Genomic DNA, 20,171 nt, shown 5'->3' on the forward strand with positions numbered 1-20,171 from the left:
CATTCTCTACATTGCTAATTGGTTATAGTCTAAAATAGACACAGCCTTCCTGACCACAAAAACTAGTGGGTCCCACTGGTGGAAAAAGAAGTTTTTTTTCTTTTCAAAAAGTGTTTTTTACCGTGGGCTCCACTGATCTTTGTGGTCAGGAAGCGTTGGGGTGGAGCTTGTTTTTGCAGGTTCGCATGTTCGACCTAGCCGAGCAGGATTTTGTAACAACACCAACAATCTTTATTTATGAGAAGAGTTCCTTAGTGTTTTAGTCTTAGTAAGAATCTATTTTGAAGGAGATTCCACTAGATTTTTTTTAATTGCAATGTTTGTGAATAATGTGGTGGTATCCTAATTTATAAAGAGTCCCACTTTGAATCACAGTCTTTTAGTAGGCTATAAATAGCATATTTTTTCCTTGTATTTCTCAAGTCTAATTATTAAAGAAAATTGAGTTAAAGATCAAGTCTGACTCGGATATAAATAGCCTATTTTTTCCTTGTGTTTCTCAAGTCTAATTATCAAAATAGAATGATAATCACCTTCCCCATTTTCTTCAATTAAATTAAAAATACGATTCAAATTAGGGGTGTAAATGGACCGGATTCTGATCGGATAGTGGTAATACCATATCTGCATCCTATTATATTCGGACGAATTCGGATAATATTCTATCGGTTTTTTGACAGATTCAATCGGATTCGGATGATAATCGGATAGTTATTTTCTTAAGTAGATTTTACTAAATGGACATGAATATAAATTGAACATAAAACAACGATAAAGGTAAATTCGTAATTATGATACAAGAGTGTGTGTAATTTTGGGATATTAAGGCAAGAAAGAAGATGGGACTGGTGGAGCCTTCAAAGTCCTCTCTAACTTGTCTCCTTTCGTTTGTCTCTCTATGTGTGTGATATTTATTTCCTTTGGTACAATTTTGGCTTTGGGTTAAGTTAGGTTCGAGCTTCGGTTAATGGCAGTATGGCACACGATTTCATCTAATTTACATAATTATCTTTAACACATATTTTATTTATTTAATAATTTGGGTGTCAGACTAACACGTCTATTTTAACTCTTTACTTAAAAATGAATACCTGTCAGACCCTTATTCGTCAAAAGCATTCAATGCTGATTTTGTTAAACAAGTTAAATTATCATTATCATTATCCTTTTTAGCGAAAAGAATAAAAAAGAGTATCATTTTCCAGAACCCATTCTCAGTGGGTTGGGTTCTGTTTGTCTCAACATAAAAACTTTTTACTCGAAAATTTTCACTGATAAACATAAACTTGGAAAGTTTTTATAATATCATTTTTACACTCAAGAATTGACACATTTGTTAACAAGTAAAAGTTTACATTTAACCAACGGAGTTGGTCCAAGTAGTAAGCAGCTTGGTTCGCTTAAGCAAGGTTCTGGTATCGAATCCTTGTGAATACAAAAAATCCCCGCTGGGAGACTCACCCACCACAGCCAGGTGTGCGACGTGAGTCAAACCACCGGTTTATAAACCGGAGTTGGCAAACCAAAAATAAAAAAATTTACATTTAACTTTTTCAAGAGAAAATTCTCACATACAACTTTCTTAATTAATACAAATTCATGTTGAAATAAAGAGAATAAAATCCGACATGAAATAATTATGGAGGAATCTACTAATACTAAAGATAGCAACATCTGACAGAAAGGAGTCAGAAATATGTTGCAACTTGCAACATTCACAAGAAAGAACATAACACGTTTTGAAGGAAAGCCTTACTTAAAAAAAGAGAAACAACAAATCCTTTATCAAAAAGTTGGGCACCTTATTGGTCCCAAGCTCCTCTCAAGTGGTTTGATAAACATTTAATGCATTAATGGCTACTTTTTCGTTTTGACCAAAAAAAAAAAATGCATTAATGGCTTTGACTAATCAACTTGATTTTGATTATAGATAGATTATTTGATCAAATTTCTTGGTACATGTAAATTATGTAATACATGTGGGGTCAGGGACAAAGCCCCGTCTATATTAATTATATAAAAAGCGTCTTGAGGATGTAATTGTGGTGCACGCAAGCTGGCCCGGATGAATCTCATTTCTAAAAAAAAAAAAAAAAAATTATGTAATACACGTGATACACTAGAACACAACCAGTGAACGGTTGTTATTGCACGGCAGTACCATGTCTTTTCTTTTGGTCATCATGCAAAGAGATGGAATTTTGAACTTATGACCTCCTTCATCCTACTGCCCCTAGGTGCTAGAAGCACACCCAGGATGGATAAAATAAAAATATGAAAATATATACATATTTTTTTTATATGATAATTACAATCACTAGAAGGAAAAGTGCACGAGAGAGTTTGATAAGTTACTAGTTATTATATGGTTTGAATATGGAAAAGCATAGAATATTTCTAGACAACCATAAAAATTAAGGGTGTCAATACGGTATTGAAACCATTTAATCGTACTGAACCGCGCCACTTAAAATCGCACGGTTTCAAATTCAGTACGTTATGTACCGAAATTGTTTTATGGAATTAGGTACGGTATAATTTCGATTTCAGTCTGTGTACCGTCAGTATATACCGTACCGAATTATCGAATTCCGTTTTTATACCGTTTTAAGGTTAGTTTTGTAATTTTATTTTAAAGTTTAAACCCTAATAAGTTATAACCCTAAGTCCCAAAATTCCTTTGTTTTAGACTTTGTTATGTTTGTTAGCCTCTGGCTACCTGCGACTCTGCGGGTTCAATCTTCAACGGTTGAGCCTTCAGTTCAATTTGAGTTCAAGCTTCAGCCTTCAGTTCGAGTTCAAACATCAACGGTTCAGCCTTTGTTTTAGACTTTTCCATAAACATCAATGGATGAACGAAATCACGATTACCTTGCACTGATATTCGAAGAAACGACTAAGGAGATCAGGTAGGAGAGAAATCAATCCATACCTTGTTCAGAGCTTCTTCTTCAGAAATAAGAGTAGTTCTCCTTTGAGCACCTGTTTTTGGGGTTTCCAAACAATTTTGAAAATGTACTCCCTCAAAGTGCACATGGATGCATCAACAGTCACGATTTATGTTTAGAGCATCGGGCAGTTTGCTAAACAAATGCACAAGACTGAAGCAAAATCACTCAACAAACCCCAAAGCCGCTGCCAATGCAGAGTTGTTCTAATGGTGAAACCAACACCTCCTAGTGAAGAGATCGTAAATTTAACTTTTGTTAAAGCATATTAATATTTCCATCCCCGGCTTAATAAACCCTTTAGTACCAAAAAATAAAAACCCCAAAAGCCGCTAAGTGGTTTTCCTTCATGAGACGTGCCGCTTTATTTTCCCGAAAAATTTCTTACCTCTTCTCATTACTGTAGCCCCATTTGAGAACAGAGTTCATTAAAATATGATCAGTCGATTCCACATCTCCCAAAAACAGGGAAAGCCAGGGGATATGGGTACTCTCCATATGAATCTAACCAAAACCACCAAATCACCATTGATGATGATGTCGTGTTTCTTTTGCTTGTCATACACATTTTCAAATAGCTACTTTAAGTTACACTTGGTCTACTCATACACTTACTGGGAGAGCCCAAAACATAACCGGGCAGCGAATGGAATTTTACAGATGACAAAAAACTAGGGAAGGAAATGCACCATGATGCCATGCTCAACTCTACCAAAAAGTTCCAACTCTTATAGCTTTCTGATGAACTATCATTCCCCATCAAGATGAAAACTTCCAAGTTTCTCACTCAACTTTCATAACCTTCAATCACACCTTTTTAATTATCTGCACCACATCTTCATCCTCAAGTTCGTGCTCCTGACAAGTTTCAAATTCAGTCATCAGCACTTGCAGACAAAAAATGAGGAAGGCCATACCAAGTCAATAAACAATTTTGAGGGTGGAAAGTTGGAAACAAACCCTTCCCACTCTCTGCGGCTTGTGCTTCGCGCTCGATCCCCAAACTAAAGCACTGGTTGTTTGGTCATCATGTGTTAGTCAATAGCTAGTATAAGATGAAACATGGGAAAGACAAATTCAAACCAAGCATGCAAACAGCAAACTAGAAGGCGGAAGATGCCATCCTCCCCAATTGTGTCAGCCACACTGCACATGCAGGAAAACTGAGAACCAACAATTTGACTGATCCCAGTTTGATCTGATGATATTGGACCACCAAATGGATCATTTGTTTTATAGCCAAACAAAATACTGCCATAGAAATATTGCAGCACCATAGATAAATCAGAGGTCAGTACAAGTAAGGCCTCGGTGGGATCCGCCAAATGTTGAATTCCAAATGCTGCATGTATCACACTGCAGCAAACTACACACACACACAGACGCACACACATAACTGTAGCGGGATGTATCTGTGCGCGCCTTTACAAGCAGGAGTGCATGATTGTGTGTGTAGGGTGATTGGTGGCGGGACATAAGTATTGAACACAGAACAGTTTTACGCACAACCATTGATGTGGTCAGTAGAATTCCAAGATTAGGATTCCACTGAACACATCAGAGGTGGTACTCCATTCCGTCCCACGTTTCCCACCTGCAACATTTTAGCCACATACATGCGTAAAAATCAAGGAAGACGAACAGGAACGGGCACTCACTACTTGAATTGTTTGAGCATATCTTTATGAATGCGGTTGCAGAAGTCTTCGACTGTCCTCTTCTTGGAGGAGAGGATTACAGGGTCTTCATAATCAGGATTCAATCCCTTGGGCTTTGTATATATACGAGTCAGGTTAAGATATTCCCATATCTTCTCCAGTAGGCCATCAAGGTTCCACTCCAGATGTGCACTGCAGAATAAAACTCAATTATCAGACATGAAACAGATATATTTGCAAGCAGATTGATTATTACGTAGTACTAAGAGATATATTAGTGATTGCAGAATAGTCATGGTACATGGTGACTTTGGTTCTAGGTAGTTACTGATGACATTCAAATTACACTTCAGTCATGTATAAAAGGTTACTCTCAAATGTGTCATACAATTAAAAGTTCTATGCTGCCAATGACAACCACCACCACCACTACCATAACCTTGTCAACCTTAACTACAAAGTATAAAATCAAAGGAATTAAAAGAATGCGCATCTATCAATGTCATCTGAAGTTCTGATTTTACCAATGCAAAAAGAATCATCTTCTTTTTTCACAGCATTCTCATGCGTCATCGAAGTGAAGGCCTTGTACCTAGCTGGACAAGGCTTCTTCTTCTTCTTCTTGATCCAAGTGAAGGCCTTTCTCCACTAGGGTTTTTTATCCCAATTATTTTATAGGATTAAGTGCCTTCTCTAATGTTTTAATTGGATTGGTATAAAATGATAATTAAATAGAGAGTGACGCATATGATCAAAATGCAGATTTATCACTGAAATAGGCTTGTTTTAGTAGGAATAATTATAGGGTTGGGCTTTATACATGTTGGGCCTTTGATCCCTAGGGTATTGTAATAAAATGCAGAAGACTTCAAGGAAATCATGGGGCCCCAGAGAAACAGGGTACCATTCTTCCAATACCATATATGGCAAGGATTTCAAGTGATCTGATGACCAACACATTGTCAAGATTTGAAGGTGCCACCACATATTCTTTTTGCAAGTTATCAATCTTATAGCTTGACACTAGCTTACCATATTCTTTTTATATTGATGTACTCATTACTAGAATCTTGTCCTCGTTACCTGATACATCAACCATACATTATGGTAAGTGCCTCAATATAATTGAAACTAAGTGCCTGCCTAGTGCCTAGGCGCAGGTTAGGCTTCCTCATTCCTGGCAACTCATTAATTCCTAAACTTGCCTAGATGACCAGAAAACCATGCTCTACAGTACTCACAAACTGTCTTTCCACAGAAAAGTCAACGATGTCCAAGAAGAAAATGTAAAGAAAAGTAAACAATGCCCAAGAAGAAAATGTAACTGATGAAGCAGGATGAGCAAAGCAACTACACCACAATGAATTTAAGGATGTGTTTACCTGACTGGGCAGTAGTGAGGAAGTTTGTCCAGAATCTCCAGCTCTTCAAGTGTTATTTGATCCACCTTGTTCACGACATAGATGCAGGGTGTATATATTCTACTACCCTCAATTACATCGATGAGATCATCCGCAGTTGCATCATACCGAAGAGTTATATCAGCATTATGAATTTTGTATTCACCACATATTGCTTTCACTGTTTCAAGATCAAGGTGTGTATTCGTCACCGTTGATGTGAAATTAATTCCACCTTTATCTTTCTTCCTAAAAGTCAAATTAGGTGGTTCCTTGTTTAACCTGTAGTCATATTTAAATAAAATAAATGAACCTTTCGAAGAAATAAATACAAAAAAGCAGCAGAATGGTTTATATTTTATATCAGAAACTTCTGCAAGAGTGGACCAACAAGGCAAGTTAGTCATTACAATCTAAACAAATCAAGGAGGCACAAAACAAACAATTCAAAGTACACATAGCTTCCAATAATCATGAATACCTGACAGTAATTAAAAACTATAATAATTTAACTCCAGAAAAATTATATAAAGTAGAATTGCAATTATCAAGGAAAACATACTCCTACACCAATTATACAAGGTTTATTATTATTATTATTTCTGGGGAGGAGGGGGGGGGGAGGAAGATTAGTTGTATTCTCTCTATTTGTACAATGTGCCAATAGAACTCATTTGAAAAGTCCACGGAGGTTTTATGGATACGAACGAAAAGCTAATTGCATGGTTATTAAAGCGGCAAAGCAATTGGGGCTCCGTCTTGGCGATTAGGCAATTAAGCTGCGCTTAGGTGGCAATAAAGCGACCAAAGCGGTTTAGTCAATATTTTAAATATAACTATTTTTAAACTACTTTTTAATAAAAATATTTTTTTATAATAAACTAAAGTACTAAACAAACATTCAACAATCACATTCATAAAAATAAAAATAAAAACATTCAAGAATCACAATTATGAATAATAATATTATTCATATATAGTTTAGTGAAATTATTTCACAAATTATTTTTAACACGACTTTTTGTTGAATATACATGAATAATATTCGAATTGGAATCAGAATTGATGTATCCATTTTTCCCCTTTTTTAACCAAACAGTGCCGACATGATAAATTAATAGATCTCATTATTCCGATTTCCAAGTCATTGATTATTTAATGATTCATTGATTATCAATGTTGAATACGATTCATGCTTCACATTTTGTTGCCGACAGACACTTTGGGCCTCGATTCCGAAATGGCTCACATATTTAAATTTATATATAGCATTGTAGAATAAATTATGATTAAAAAAAAAGGAAAAAATAATACGCCCAAATTACAAAATGTAAAAAAAAAGCTGCTTTAGCATCTAGGTGGCAATATGGCGCAAAAGGCGGGTAGTGCCTAAGCAAAACAGCGACAAGAAATCAGCCCGTTAGTTAAGCGATCACAATTTAAGCAATTCAAAAACCGTTTTACCGCCTAGGCGGACGCTTTGATAACCATGGCTAACTGATCAACCAAATTTTGCTACAACCTACAAACTAGATTTACCCCTTTTTTCCTTAATCTGTTTGAAGCAACTGCCAGCAGTGATCCCTCAGTTCTTGAATAAGATAACCCACATTGTTACTCCACCCTTGGGAACATACTACTCTCTTCTTAGATTGAGAAATGAGTTGCTGAAGATTTGGAAGGTGGAACAGGAAACAGAAGAAGTCCTCTGTTCAAGCTAGTAAGGACATTCTCCCATTAGCATGTTTCTCGAGGAGTCCCATAAAACATAATCATAGTTACAGTGATTGGATTTTGAGAATGCCAGTAGGCTTTGTTTATCTACTAAGTTGACAGTGTGGAGTCATAGTAACTCCTATTTAGGACACGGCTATCCATGGAAAAGAGATTAATTGAGGGACCTACAGAAGGGGTACAAAAGCTTTGTACCAGACAACCTGAACAAATAATTACACAAAATCACCTTGTGGCTGTACAATTATCATGAATTAGGCTCCAGTTATACATTTCCAGAAGGTTTTCATCGGCTTTCAGTACTTTTTGATGTTAGTCAGCAAGAGAAGAGACCCAAATTGCTCAGAGTGGAAGTTCAGTGAAATGCAAGGTTCGAGAAAAATTAGATATTACAGAGAATGTAACCTCCCAAGGGTCTTACCAAGAATGTTAATTTTTCTCCTCAAATGAAAGCATCATCATGTAATTGATCGAACAGACAAAATAGTTGTGGAATAAGCAGATAACCTACCAAATTTTGAACACCTCTAACTCAAGTAAATACTAAACAGAAGACTTTACCTATTGTCCTTGGATACTAGAAGAACTTTACAGTTTACACGGAGCTAAATGCAAAACATAAGAAGGTAAAATTGATCTAAAATTACCTTATGCCAAAACCCTCAAGTTCTTTCTCTATCAAACGCTTGTGAGTTATTGGTTTTATTGCATCCAGAACAATTAAAATACAATTGCATGTCCTAGCAGTGCTGATAACCTGCGATGCCACAACATTTCACATTGAGCAGTCTGGTAGATCCAGCATATGCAGCAAAAGCATCAAAGCAGAAAATAACCATGACTAGCCCAATAGATTAATCAGATAATGCACCACGCTAACATCCATTGAAAACATCATATGCATCATAGGATCCACAGCTTCATGAAATCCAAAAAGATCTGCAGAAGGTAAACTTATCTAAACAGGATCACCATACTATGCACGTTTACTTGAGATTTAAAGAGGCAATTCAAAAGATAAATGCTGGATATAAAGGATAATCAAGTTGACCATCAAACATGGAACTAGTAATTCAGCAAGAATCTAGTACAAGCAGGGGAATTGGCCCAAAAAAAATTTGGATAGCACTTTTAATCAAATTCCTTCCATCATCTCTCTCCATATTTTCTACTTCTTGCAGCAGAAAATTGGGAAAATAGTCATCATTTCAAGCATAATGTGGTTGTTTTGTCCATTTTCAATTCTGAAACCTGAAAACTTACCAAGTAGATGATGGATAAGAAATTTTGTCCTTTTAAAACTATCCAATAGTAATCTTCAAAATAGAATTAACTATACTATTATATGCTGACAGGGTCTTTTCTACAGCTGCGGGCTTGGAACCAATGCTTTTAATGTTTTTATGACTGCATTCAATAACACACATACAGGATCGTCATCATTACACCAAAGAATTCCCAGCAAGCCCTACGTTTTAAAAGTATAGCAACAACCAAAGTATTTAGAAGTTTGTTCCAAAAGAATCACTAAAGAGATGGGACGAATATGCTAGCATAAACAAGGAAATAAAGCCACAGCAATTCCTCAAGACAGAGAAATACTATAAATATATGTTTGAACTAAATTACTTTGAATACAGTACAGGTAACGTAGCAACTGACATGATGCACTAATATATCAAACATTGGACCAATATGTTACTCTCTTTATAGATGAAAAAGGAAAACACAAAAATTAAAAGGAAAACACAAAAATTAAAAGGAAAACAATAAATTAAAACAAAAATAACCTCAAAAGATACTCATCCACGTTGATTTTCAGTCCCAACTTCAATTTAATACAAGCAAACCTTAAATTGTTTGGTAATTTTTGCCTTGAGATCACAAGGGGAAGTGGTCAAATTGGAAGAATAGGCAGAGACGAACTTGACATAATGGATGGTTTACAGCATATCAATCATGTGCTGAAGTTAGGGGTGTCAGCAGATCAGATTCTGATTGGATAGTGGCATTACTATATCTACACACTACTATATTCAGACAGATTTAGATAATATGTATCAGTTTCCAGATGGATTCAGTCAGATTCAGATAGTTATTCTTTTTATACACACTCTCCTAAATGGATATGCATGCAGATTGACGCAAGTTCTCGATAACTCATTGACATCTTTACCATTTTATTGGTGAAGGCTAGGGTTGAGATTTGAGAATTTAGCAATTTTCTTTCGCTGCTCTTCTTAATGTCGATTTTCTTACACTTTTTTTATATTTATTATAATAGAAAACCTAGAAAAATAATCACATATCTTAAGTTAAAAATTAGAAACAAACCCAACAAGGTAAGTTTAATCGAATAATGAATCGGTCAAACAATAATCAGTGGAAAAAGGGTATTACAATATCCGCATCCTATTAATAATTGGATGGATTCAGATTCCCTTAAATGTATATAAATCTGAATCAAAAGTGGGTATCAGTTATCCATTTACAGCCCTAGACGAAGTACTGATTAGTGTTTTTCATGCCATATTCTTTAAGCCTAGTCATGACTCATACTCGGGGTACACTTTGATATCAAAGAAGCTCAAACGAAGAAGACTGACTTAGGTTTAGGGGGCCAGAGGCTTCCCGGCGCGCAGGAGTACGTTGAAATCTTTGCTAAGACAATGGAAGGCGACATATGTACAGTTGACGAGAGTGAGGGGTGGTCTCCCCAGTTTGCCTACAACATTCCACAAGTCAATTCAAAAACAGGACCTAATATAGAATACAACTTGCAGCACCCAGACACAAAAGGGCCTAAGAGATCAGAGAAGCATTGATTGGGAACAGAATCCACAACACAAACAGAGTCATCAATGGAGTTAGCTGATTGACATCTAAAGGATGGATGTTGTCACCACAGAAGCAACAGATTAATATCGTTAATGAGGTCAAAAAAATCTATATCTAGAACATGAAGCCAATTAAAAAAGAACACCAAAAGAGTTTCCTTGAACTAATGCGAAGGTAATCCTGAAAATAAAGATCATGCCTCAACCCAGCGGTGATAATGTCACCAACTGCAATCTGGAGCAGAGCTATTTGGTACTTCACATGAAACCAGCTTTAAGGATTGGTTGGCGAGTTTCAATTCAACGAAAAAAGAACATAAAATACAATCAAGAAAAAGTAAATTTGGAGGGGTTTGAAACATGTCATCCAGAGATTTTATATTTACATTGCATATCTATCTGATAACAGTCTACAATTGCAATTCAAAACTGAGAAGCAATAAATTACAGAGCTAGCTGTTTAGAAACAAGAATAAAGGAATTCTACCTGCCTTCCTCTACCTTTCCCATCCTTTGCACCTTCAATAATCCCAGGGAGATCCAATAACTGCCAGGGGGAGAAAATGACAGGATTAAAAGAAAGTGGCGTTGAAATTTTTACTGACAATATGAGCATGATAATACCCATAGTTCGGAGACTACTAAAACAAGAGCATGCTTGAAACCTACTGCAGCTACTGAATGAGCCTCATCAGTTAATTTACTCTCCAACAATGACGGTAATTCCTCATGTTAGCAGCACAAAAGAAATATTTTTATTCCAAATACATCTGGATCAAATAAACTATTAAAGATAAAAAGAAAATTTTGACCTGAGTATGTATAAAGTTGAAAGAATAAACAGTGAAGGATATAAAATCCAGATTCATGAAATCAAGTAATAGGCCGCCTTATGTTGTTTCTATCAAACATATCCCCATTGATGACTACAAGTCCCAATGCAGAAATCAGCCGAATAAAAGAGCGTTCACCTAAAACAACTTGTACTGAAGCAACTAGCATTGAATGTGTTAAGGCACCTGATCACCTTAGTTGAACTTCCACACTTACACACGCTAACAGTTCATTCACAGAACACACAAAGCAATGCAGACAGCATAACATAAGCTCAGTCGCAGACTGAAAATGGTTCTTTCATTAACGGCAGGATGTACTACAGAGACTACAAACTCACACCTGAATACACCATTTCCGTACCACCTACATGAGTCTGGCTCCCCCCCCCCCCCGGTGCTTACCCTTATTACTCACTTCTTGCTTACCCATTCCCCCCTCCCCCCCTTTCTCCTTCTTTCAATATAACCGTTACATTCCTAACTACCTACCCCTCATTCTACAGTCCTTTCTTTCTATGTGGGCCAACACCTCCTGTAGAATCCCAGACCTGCTCTTGTATGCATGGGTGTGGGTGCTCCCCTATCTTCTCTTGTCATATGTCCCTGTTTCTTTAGCTGATCTTCACTTCTATGTGCTCAGCTGGGAATGATCCCCTGTGGCCCCCTCTTCTGTTGCAGATGTACACTTGAATCACCAGAGGCCTATCAGAACGGAACTGCTATAAGTTCTTTTGATGTCATTAAAGCAATAAATATGCAATCAAATACAGTGAAATCATCAAAATATGCTAGTTTGCCTAAGATTTCAATACATGAGGAGAATATTTAGTTCCCACTGCATAAGAAGCCTGGGACAAACCTACTTGGTCACTCTTCTTGTTTCCCAAAATGCCTTTCTGTGACTCCCAAAGGAACAAGCACCCTACCCTTTTGTCACCTACTAGGTTGCCATTTTGGCCATGTGGTTTTTGTTCACCATCTCCCCACAACCCCTGTGATGTGAACACCAGGACCCCCTTCTGAAAGCTCAAGTGGGCCCCCAGAATGGCTTCAAGAAGCCACCTGAGCTTGCCAAACCCCTTCTTGGGAGCATTTTGGGCATTTTAGCCCCTAATTTATTTCTGAAATTGTTTTTAGAATTTTCCAGAATTTTTGCTGAGTCCAGTTTGGTAATTTGAGTTACATTTGGTTTTGCTTAAGAGTCCCAGTTTGAGTTAAAGTTAAGTGTCAGTAGAAGATTCCAATCTAAGGATTGTAATCTCATGGTAAATTGATTCATCGTTAAAGTTATCTTATCTGTTAGTGTTAGGAGTTTTGGATAAGAATCTAGTCCAATATGTAATGGGACCCTATCAGTAAGGAGATCGCAGTTGGAGTCAGAGTCAGTTATTTTAGGCTATAAATAGCCTCTTCATGCATTGTTATTTTCAGTCTTGGATGAATTAATGAATTGATTGTTTGAGGATTAGGGTCTCCTATGTGGGTAGGCCTTGGTTGAGTAAAAAAGCTTTCAAGTTCTTTAGTATCTTCTTCAATTTAGCACCTCTCAAGAGATCGTCAAGCATCCAAGCAACCATTCCAGCAAGCCTTCCCAATCTCCAAGAAGTACAGCAGCCTTTCCACCCTTCCCCCTCTCTTGCGCAAACCCCAGAAGCCCTCCCCCATCAACTGTAGCATCCACAGCCCCCTCCCCTTACCCTTTAGTTATCCTACAACTCCAACCCCTCCTACAGCCACTGTGACCCCCCCCCCCCTTTTTTCTCCTTCATTCCCACAGCAGCCAGTTCCCACTTCCAATAGGAAATCCACATTCTCAGCCCCTCTCATCCCCATTAGGGTTGCAGGAACCATAGGAGCAACTCCCCACTGCTATTTTCTTCAATTCAACCCTTCAACCCTAACTTAATTAAAACCTGCACTTCATCTTCAACCTTATAATTCTGCAGAAATTTTAATTTTAAAGAAATCTGATTTTCGTTAGTCTGATCCATTGGAACTCAATCTAGTTGAAAGGACAGCAATAGAGTCAGTTTTGGACAGCTGAACCAGCAAAGAAAACCCTTCCCCCACCCTAGCCAGAACCCTAGTTTCACTGTTGAGTTCAAATTTCAAAATCCGAAATTCTGTTTTCTGTTTGCATTAGACTTCGGAGCTGGTTATCAGTCTCAGCAGGCCTTAAACCACCCCAGAAACCCTAAAACTTCCCCCCCCCCTTTCTGCTGGAACTTCCTGGGCAAACCCTAAGTCTAGGTGAATTACTGAAATACCCCTAACCCTAGACCTAGTTTACATCCCCCCACACAAAAAAAAAACCCCACCCTCAGGGCTTCTGTAATGACTTAACTATTTACAAAAAAGAGGGCCTGTAGAGTATGAATTATAAAAAATCAGTAATAATAAAAGAAAACAAAAGGGATCTGTGAAAGCTATGATGCATTCTTATATTCAGCATCAACATCTGAAACTAATTACTGCCCTGATTGACAAACCCTAGATTAGATTCCATTGACTAGGGAAGATGAAGTTAGTTGAACTGCCGTAGTAGGAATTAGAAACTAATTGATGATAATTTTATGTCATAGCAACAGAAAGGATGGAATATCAAAATTCTCCATCCTCACGGAAGCATCCCTTGAATTTGGAGATCAAAAAATAGCCACAACAGAAATTTCGTTGTAAGTAGCTTGAAAAATAACAATCAACTGTCAATTAAATGCAAATAATGGGAGATAAAAGAATTTCAAATCAGGATTATAGTACTACGAGGTATCGCAAAAGTTGTCTACTGAGAAGATACAGCACCCAAAAATCTAATTTTGGGACTATAATCACAGAAATGCAAAACCTCCTAAGCTTTAACGGAGAAATACCTGAATTTTAGCACCTCTGTAAGTTATAACACCAGGGATGCAGGTTAACGTAGTAAATTCATAGGATGCAACCTGCAAATCATGTGACTTATTAAGAATTGTGAAAAAATCTCAAATTCAGACTTCATAACATACCTTACACATACTGTTGACAAGGACAGGTAAAAGATCCATAAAAGCATCATATCCAAGTCTTAAACTTTCAGGCTAAGGCATAAAAACGTGATAGCATTTAATAAAAAATACTAACCAGAAATGGTGTTCTTTGATGGGTGAATAAACTTAAAAAGATAAATCAGAAGCAAATGAGCAAGCGCATAATAGGACATTTATGTGATGCCGAGATGTTCAGAAATCTTTTCACTTGTTTCGTTTGAAAATAGCTAATAGTTTTGTTTTTTGTTCATGTATTAGACCTAAACCATCCAGACACAATTGTTATAAAAACTATAAAAATATATAGTGTTTGCCTATAGGCACATCAGATTTGTTTTTAATTAAAAACCATGATGAAAGCTCCAAAACACCACTACACCAGGTTTCAAGAAATCCCTGCTACTTTAGGATTGAGATTCAGAATACATGTTTAGAGAGAGAGAGAGAGATGTCTTAAAAATCTCAGATGCAAGCAAGTGCGATAATCCCAATAATCAATCCATAAGCAGATAAGATACAAAGAAAAAAGTGTGTTGTGAAGGGAAGAAACCAAATCAATGGAGAAAGAAACAGAGATGAGACCATTCTTCTTGGGAGGAATAAGAGGAGTCTTTGGATACGAATCTCAGTACTGCTCAACAGGGCCAAAACTCTCAAAACAAAACTCATCAATTTCATCTCCACTGGGGTGGAGATGTTCTACCAACCACCCTCGACCTATTTAACAATGCTCAATGCAAAATCAAACAATTCCCAATACGCACCATCATATAACTGAGAGATTGAGAATTCAATGAAAACATGATGCTCAGACTCTAAGGTGATCTGTTTGGTCTATGACAACATCTCCAACACAGAACACAAGACAGAGTTGTCAATTTTCCCTTCATCAATGAAAACAAAAGAAAAGTTTTCCATCGGGCAAGTGAATTCTAAACTTGAACATAAAGGAATCAAAATGGCCAGGCTTGCCCATATGGAAAGATGCAAGCAGATCCAATAATCAAATCTAAGCTAAAGGAAGCAACAGTGCTGCTAAGGGCAGAAATCAGAGTGATGGGAAGGGAAGGCAGAGAAATGGGATCAATTTTCTTGGGAGGAAGTGAGGAGGAGAGAAATCAGGTTTGGGGTACCAGTCCCCAGTGCATTACTCAACAGCACCAAAATTCTCAAAAAAACACATTCTTTTACTCAAATCATCTCTGATTGATGGGCAATGTAGACTTTCTGCTTTTGGGGTTTTCCCATTGCCCCCCCCCCCATCCTGCCAACCAAAAAAATAAAGAAAAAGTAACACAAGACAAATAAATAGCGTCAAAATTCCATCTCAATGGTTCTGAAGGCTGAATGTTATACAAGCCAGTACGTTAGGGCCATTTTGCAGCAGAAACTGCTTGCTTTTTATAGGCTTATAACATACTGGACTTCTTAACATCCTTTGCACCTTTATGAATTAAGATTCATTGCTAAACCAAGATCTTCCATGTCTTCCCTCACTACTAAACCCCATGTATTATTGGTCTACCCTGTTAATTCTTCTCATTCTTCTAGATCTGTACCACATTACTTCTTACTGGAGCACATATGTATCAGATGACCCACAGGAGAAATGGTCTAAAAAACAAAAGTACACAGAAAGAGAGAAGAAAAAAAATTCCTTGTGTGTGTGTCTGAGTGACTTCGGCTGTTTCTTCTTCTTCTTTTTTCTTGGGAGTGGGGTAAGAGGGGAAGGACACGTAGAAAGAGACACCTATAAAGAGTATGTCTCCTCTCAAGTGGGGAATAAACAGAAACTGCAGCCTTTAAAGGTATTAGCACAAGAGGAAGCATTTTACAGGCTGATGATAGGGAAAACCAAGCTAAACATTCTATAGATAGATGACGAAGCAACAAAGACTACCACCACTACTCAAGACCAACAAACTTAAGAAAAGCAGATTTCTCAATTCACATGATATATATAAATTATAAAAGGAAAATGTAATAAACACTAATCCAACTGTGACATGCAGAAGTGGCATACCTCTGAAAAAGTGCCTGTTAGTTTATTCAGAAGGGTTGATTTCCCAACTGAGGGGAAGCCCACAAGACCAACTCTTGCATCTCCACTTTTGGTAACATCAAACCCTTCACCTGCACCACCGCCTCCTTTTGATGGAGGAGCAAGGAGATCCCGTCTGAGCTTTGCAAGTTTAGCCTAGATCAACAAATGAGATCACAGCAGATTACTTCTGTTAACAGTAACTTGAAACTCCCCACCCCCCCCCCCCCAAAAAAAATACAGAAATATAGTTAATTAAATAACAAAGTTCACATCATTGCTATGTCTAGAAAGGAAAAAGTCCATCCAGCAACTCAAATTGCAGAATCAACCAAAAACAGCTGGGATGTGAATTGACAAAAATTAATTGCAAATAATAGTGGATGGATGTACAATAAAATTAACATCCTGAAGACAAAATAGATGGAAATGTTTATCAGGACACAGAATAATAATATCTGTTACCAAAAAAGAACTACTTGGCAAAAGGGGGAGGAAAAAAGAACTACTGTGTGGAAAGATCAGATGTTCCAACATAAGTTTACAAGGATTCAAGATATTGTACCCATATCAAATAAAGCTAACCCAACCAACATTTTCCGGTTTCCCAACTAGGTTCTCCCTAGGAATAACTTTACAATCTTTAACAACAGTCTGTCAGCCCTTCTAGTTAAGAAGAAATCAAATTGACAGGTATAAATCCCACTTCCTAGTAGGTAACTAAGTGTTCAACTTTTCATCAAAGCAGCGTTCACAGCAGAGATATCATAAGCTACCATGAGGTCTAGGATTAGGTCCCCTTCTCAATACTCTCCCAACCCTGAAGCCTCAATGGACACCTTCATAGCCTCTGCAATTGCTCCCAACAAGGCTGTTCAGGTCACCACCAATAATAATTATTTATGTAAGCCAAAACCCTACACTAACTCACCCATGTTGTCCAAAAATTAGCTTTTACAACTTCCATCCAATCCTATATGGGGTGAATAGGCACAAAGAATATTGGCAACTCTTTCTCCAATACTTGTTTGATGAATATAATCCTATTACACAATATTTTGACCTCCACTTCATCAATCTTACGATCATGACCCACTGTTATTCTCACTCTGTTTCTATCACCTTAACATCCTGGATAGCAAAATTCACAATTGCCTAGTACTTTAGCTTTGTTACCTTCCATCCAGTCCCTTGAATGCAAACTATATTAAGCCTTCATCTCCTCATAACATCAATCAATTCCAAGCGCATACTCATTAAGAATCCAATGTTGCAGGAAGCTAATCTAGTCCAACCTTTATGGGTGGGCATATACACTTTTGCTAGCCATTATCTACTTGTCACTGCATTCAAGCATTAAGTGGACTGTCACTTACAAGGTAGACCCTAATAACAATCAAGACATGAAAACAAGTAGGGACAAAAAAGAGCAGAAAATGTCCATGCAAAAACTGGTGATTGGCTGAATAAATACAGCGCCAACATAAAGTCTCGACTGCAACCTGCTGCCCAAAACGGACAACGCTACACTAGCTATACAAAACCATAAGAGTTTCAAGATAACTCTAATGGAAGTCCAACAAAAACTAATGAAGAATTAAACACCCAAAAGAATCATACCTTACTAGTAGTCAAAGGTAGGAGGTAAGTTGTGTATCAAATGCACAATTCTTCATGAGTCACACATATAACATTGTAAAACATTACAACTCCTAATAAAGCCATCCTATTTGAAAACTTTTAGTTAAATATTCCCTTCTCTTCCTTCCCCCCCCCCCCCCCCCCAAAAAAAAAAAAACGAGTAATTTAGGAAATCTAGTGAAAAAAAAAATAATAGCATATAGTGGAAGTAAAGTGATAAGTACCTTAAGCAACCCCAGGTGATGGGCCGTTGCTTTGTTCTTTTGAGTCTTCGCCATCTGCAATAAAGAAGAGTATTTTCAACTACTAAATCCTTCCCAAAACAAATAAAAGGGTGCTTAATAAAGTGCAATGACCTGATGGAGTTGCGAATATAAACGACATTCACCAAAACAATAATCCCGACACGGAATGGAAAAACTCAGTGCTGATCTTTTAAGACTACGAGTTAGGAAAGAGATTTACACTCCAATGAGTCAGAGGTGACAGTTTAGGTTGGGGAAATGCTAAACATACAAAAATTACAAATTGAAAGAAAATATGAGTTGCATTTCCACTCTTGGTGATCCGGCTGGAGTTCGAAAAAAAAATTCATTCATACTCTAATTCTCGAACTAGCTTCTCACCGCAAATTAAGAACAAAATGAAAATCTAGTTACGAACAGGAAGGAATAATTTAGTATCTTGGGCACCAATGTTGAGGCCTGAAAAAGCGAATCATATTATTCTAAGTGAACCTCAACATGGGAACAGACCTTTGATAATAGAGACGTGATAGGGTTCGCAGGAGGATAAATCGTGGTTGGAAGAACGAATCAACACATACCTCGTCCTCAATATCTTTGATTTTCTGCATCACGGTCGCCATTTCTGAAACTCCGAAAAACCAAAATCTGAAGAATAGAGAAACTTCCCTCGATTACAGCGAGCAAGCAATGCAAGATACTGCTAAGCCTGGATGTTTCGCGCTGATTCTGTAGGTGTAATAGTCTTACAGATTATGAGACTGATATATAGGGTATATATATATGGTACGAACATTTACGACAATGCCCTCGGGTTCTAGATTTTAAATTTGTAGTTGTATTTCATATTTTCATGTTAATTGACGAAAAGAGCCGTGGACATCCATTGGTAAATTACTTTCTGGGTGAGATTGGTAAATTTATACTTTAAAGTCCCTCAATGCTTCCCTGATCAAGATTTTTTCATTACTTGAACTGGTTTTCTCAGTTTTTACTTTACATTTCTTGAATTTTCTTATTACATTAAATTACTTAAGTTTTAAATTATATCAGTTGTAGTCTTGTCATCAAATTGTAAAATAAAGGGATAATTACTATTGATCCTATACTTTGATTTTATTACTACTGTATCCCATGTACTTTTCAAAATTACTAATCGAACCTTTAACTTTGTTTACAATTACTATTGCCCCTACCGTTAAGTTCTGTTAGTTTCTTGATTATGTGGCATCTTTATATTTTCTCAAAAAATTCGAAATACCCTTATATTTATCTTTTTACTTATTTACCCTTTGTCAAGTTACAGTAGTACTCTTAATTAACTATGAAGAAAAAAATAACTATAAGTCGTTTTATTCTAAAAAAAAAAAGAAAAAAAAGACCACAAAATAAATAAAGAATGATTGAATAAAACTCTTAGAAATCGAAAGGAAAAGAAAATCGAATTCAACTCAAATTGGAAACTGAATACACCTAAAATATTTTCAAAATAAACAAAGTTTAGTAAAGGAGGGAAATACCAACGGGGTTGGTCCAAGTGGTAAGCACCTTGGTTCGCTTAAGCAAGGTTCCGGTATCGAATCCTTGTGGATGCAAAAAATCCTCGTTGGGAGACTCACCCACCACAGCCAGGTGTGCGAGGCGGGTCGAACCACCGGTTTATAAAACTGGGGTTGGCAAACCAAAAAAAAAAAAAAAAAAAAAAGGGAAATCAAATTGGATTTGAATTTTGCTCATTTCTTTAATTCAAATGGATTTTGCCCATTTCTTTAATTCAAAATAAATGAAGTTTAGGATAAATTTGA

At 36.9% G+C, this 20,171-nt stretch overlaps 1 protein-coding gene across 1 annotated transcript; it reads right to left on the reverse strand.

Annotated features, from left to right (window-relative positions):
- Positions 1-3,222: 3,222 nt before the first annotated feature.
- Positions 3,223-19,100, reverse strand: LOC149026586 (GTP-binding protein-like protein). The gene is made up of 10 exons (XM_089154480.1): positions 18,948-19,100; positions 18,346-18,399; positions 16,463-16,636; positions 14,284-14,355; positions 11,065-11,124; positions 8,388-8,497; positions 5,989-6,288; positions 4,607-4,798; positions 3,909-3,960; positions 3,223-3,806 (listed from the first exon to the last, which is right to left on the reverse strand). Exons 1-10 carry the CDS (start codon positions 18,987-18,989, stop codon positions 3,756-3,758), a joined length of 1,107 nt encoding a protein of 368 aa, XP_089010606.1. The 5' UTR covers positions 18,990-19,100; the 3' UTR covers positions 3,223-3,755.
- Between the last annotated feature and the right edge of the window lie 1,071 nt (positions 19,101-20,171).

Source organism: Hakea prostrata, chromosome 1 (assembly GCF_041222555.1).
Source record: "Hakea prostrata isolate BN-2017 chromosome 1, UWA_Hpros_2, whole genome shotgun sequence".
Classification (NCBI taxonomy): domain Eukaryota; kingdom Viridiplantae; phylum Streptophyta; class Magnoliopsida; order Proteales; family Proteaceae; genus Hakea; species Hakea prostrata.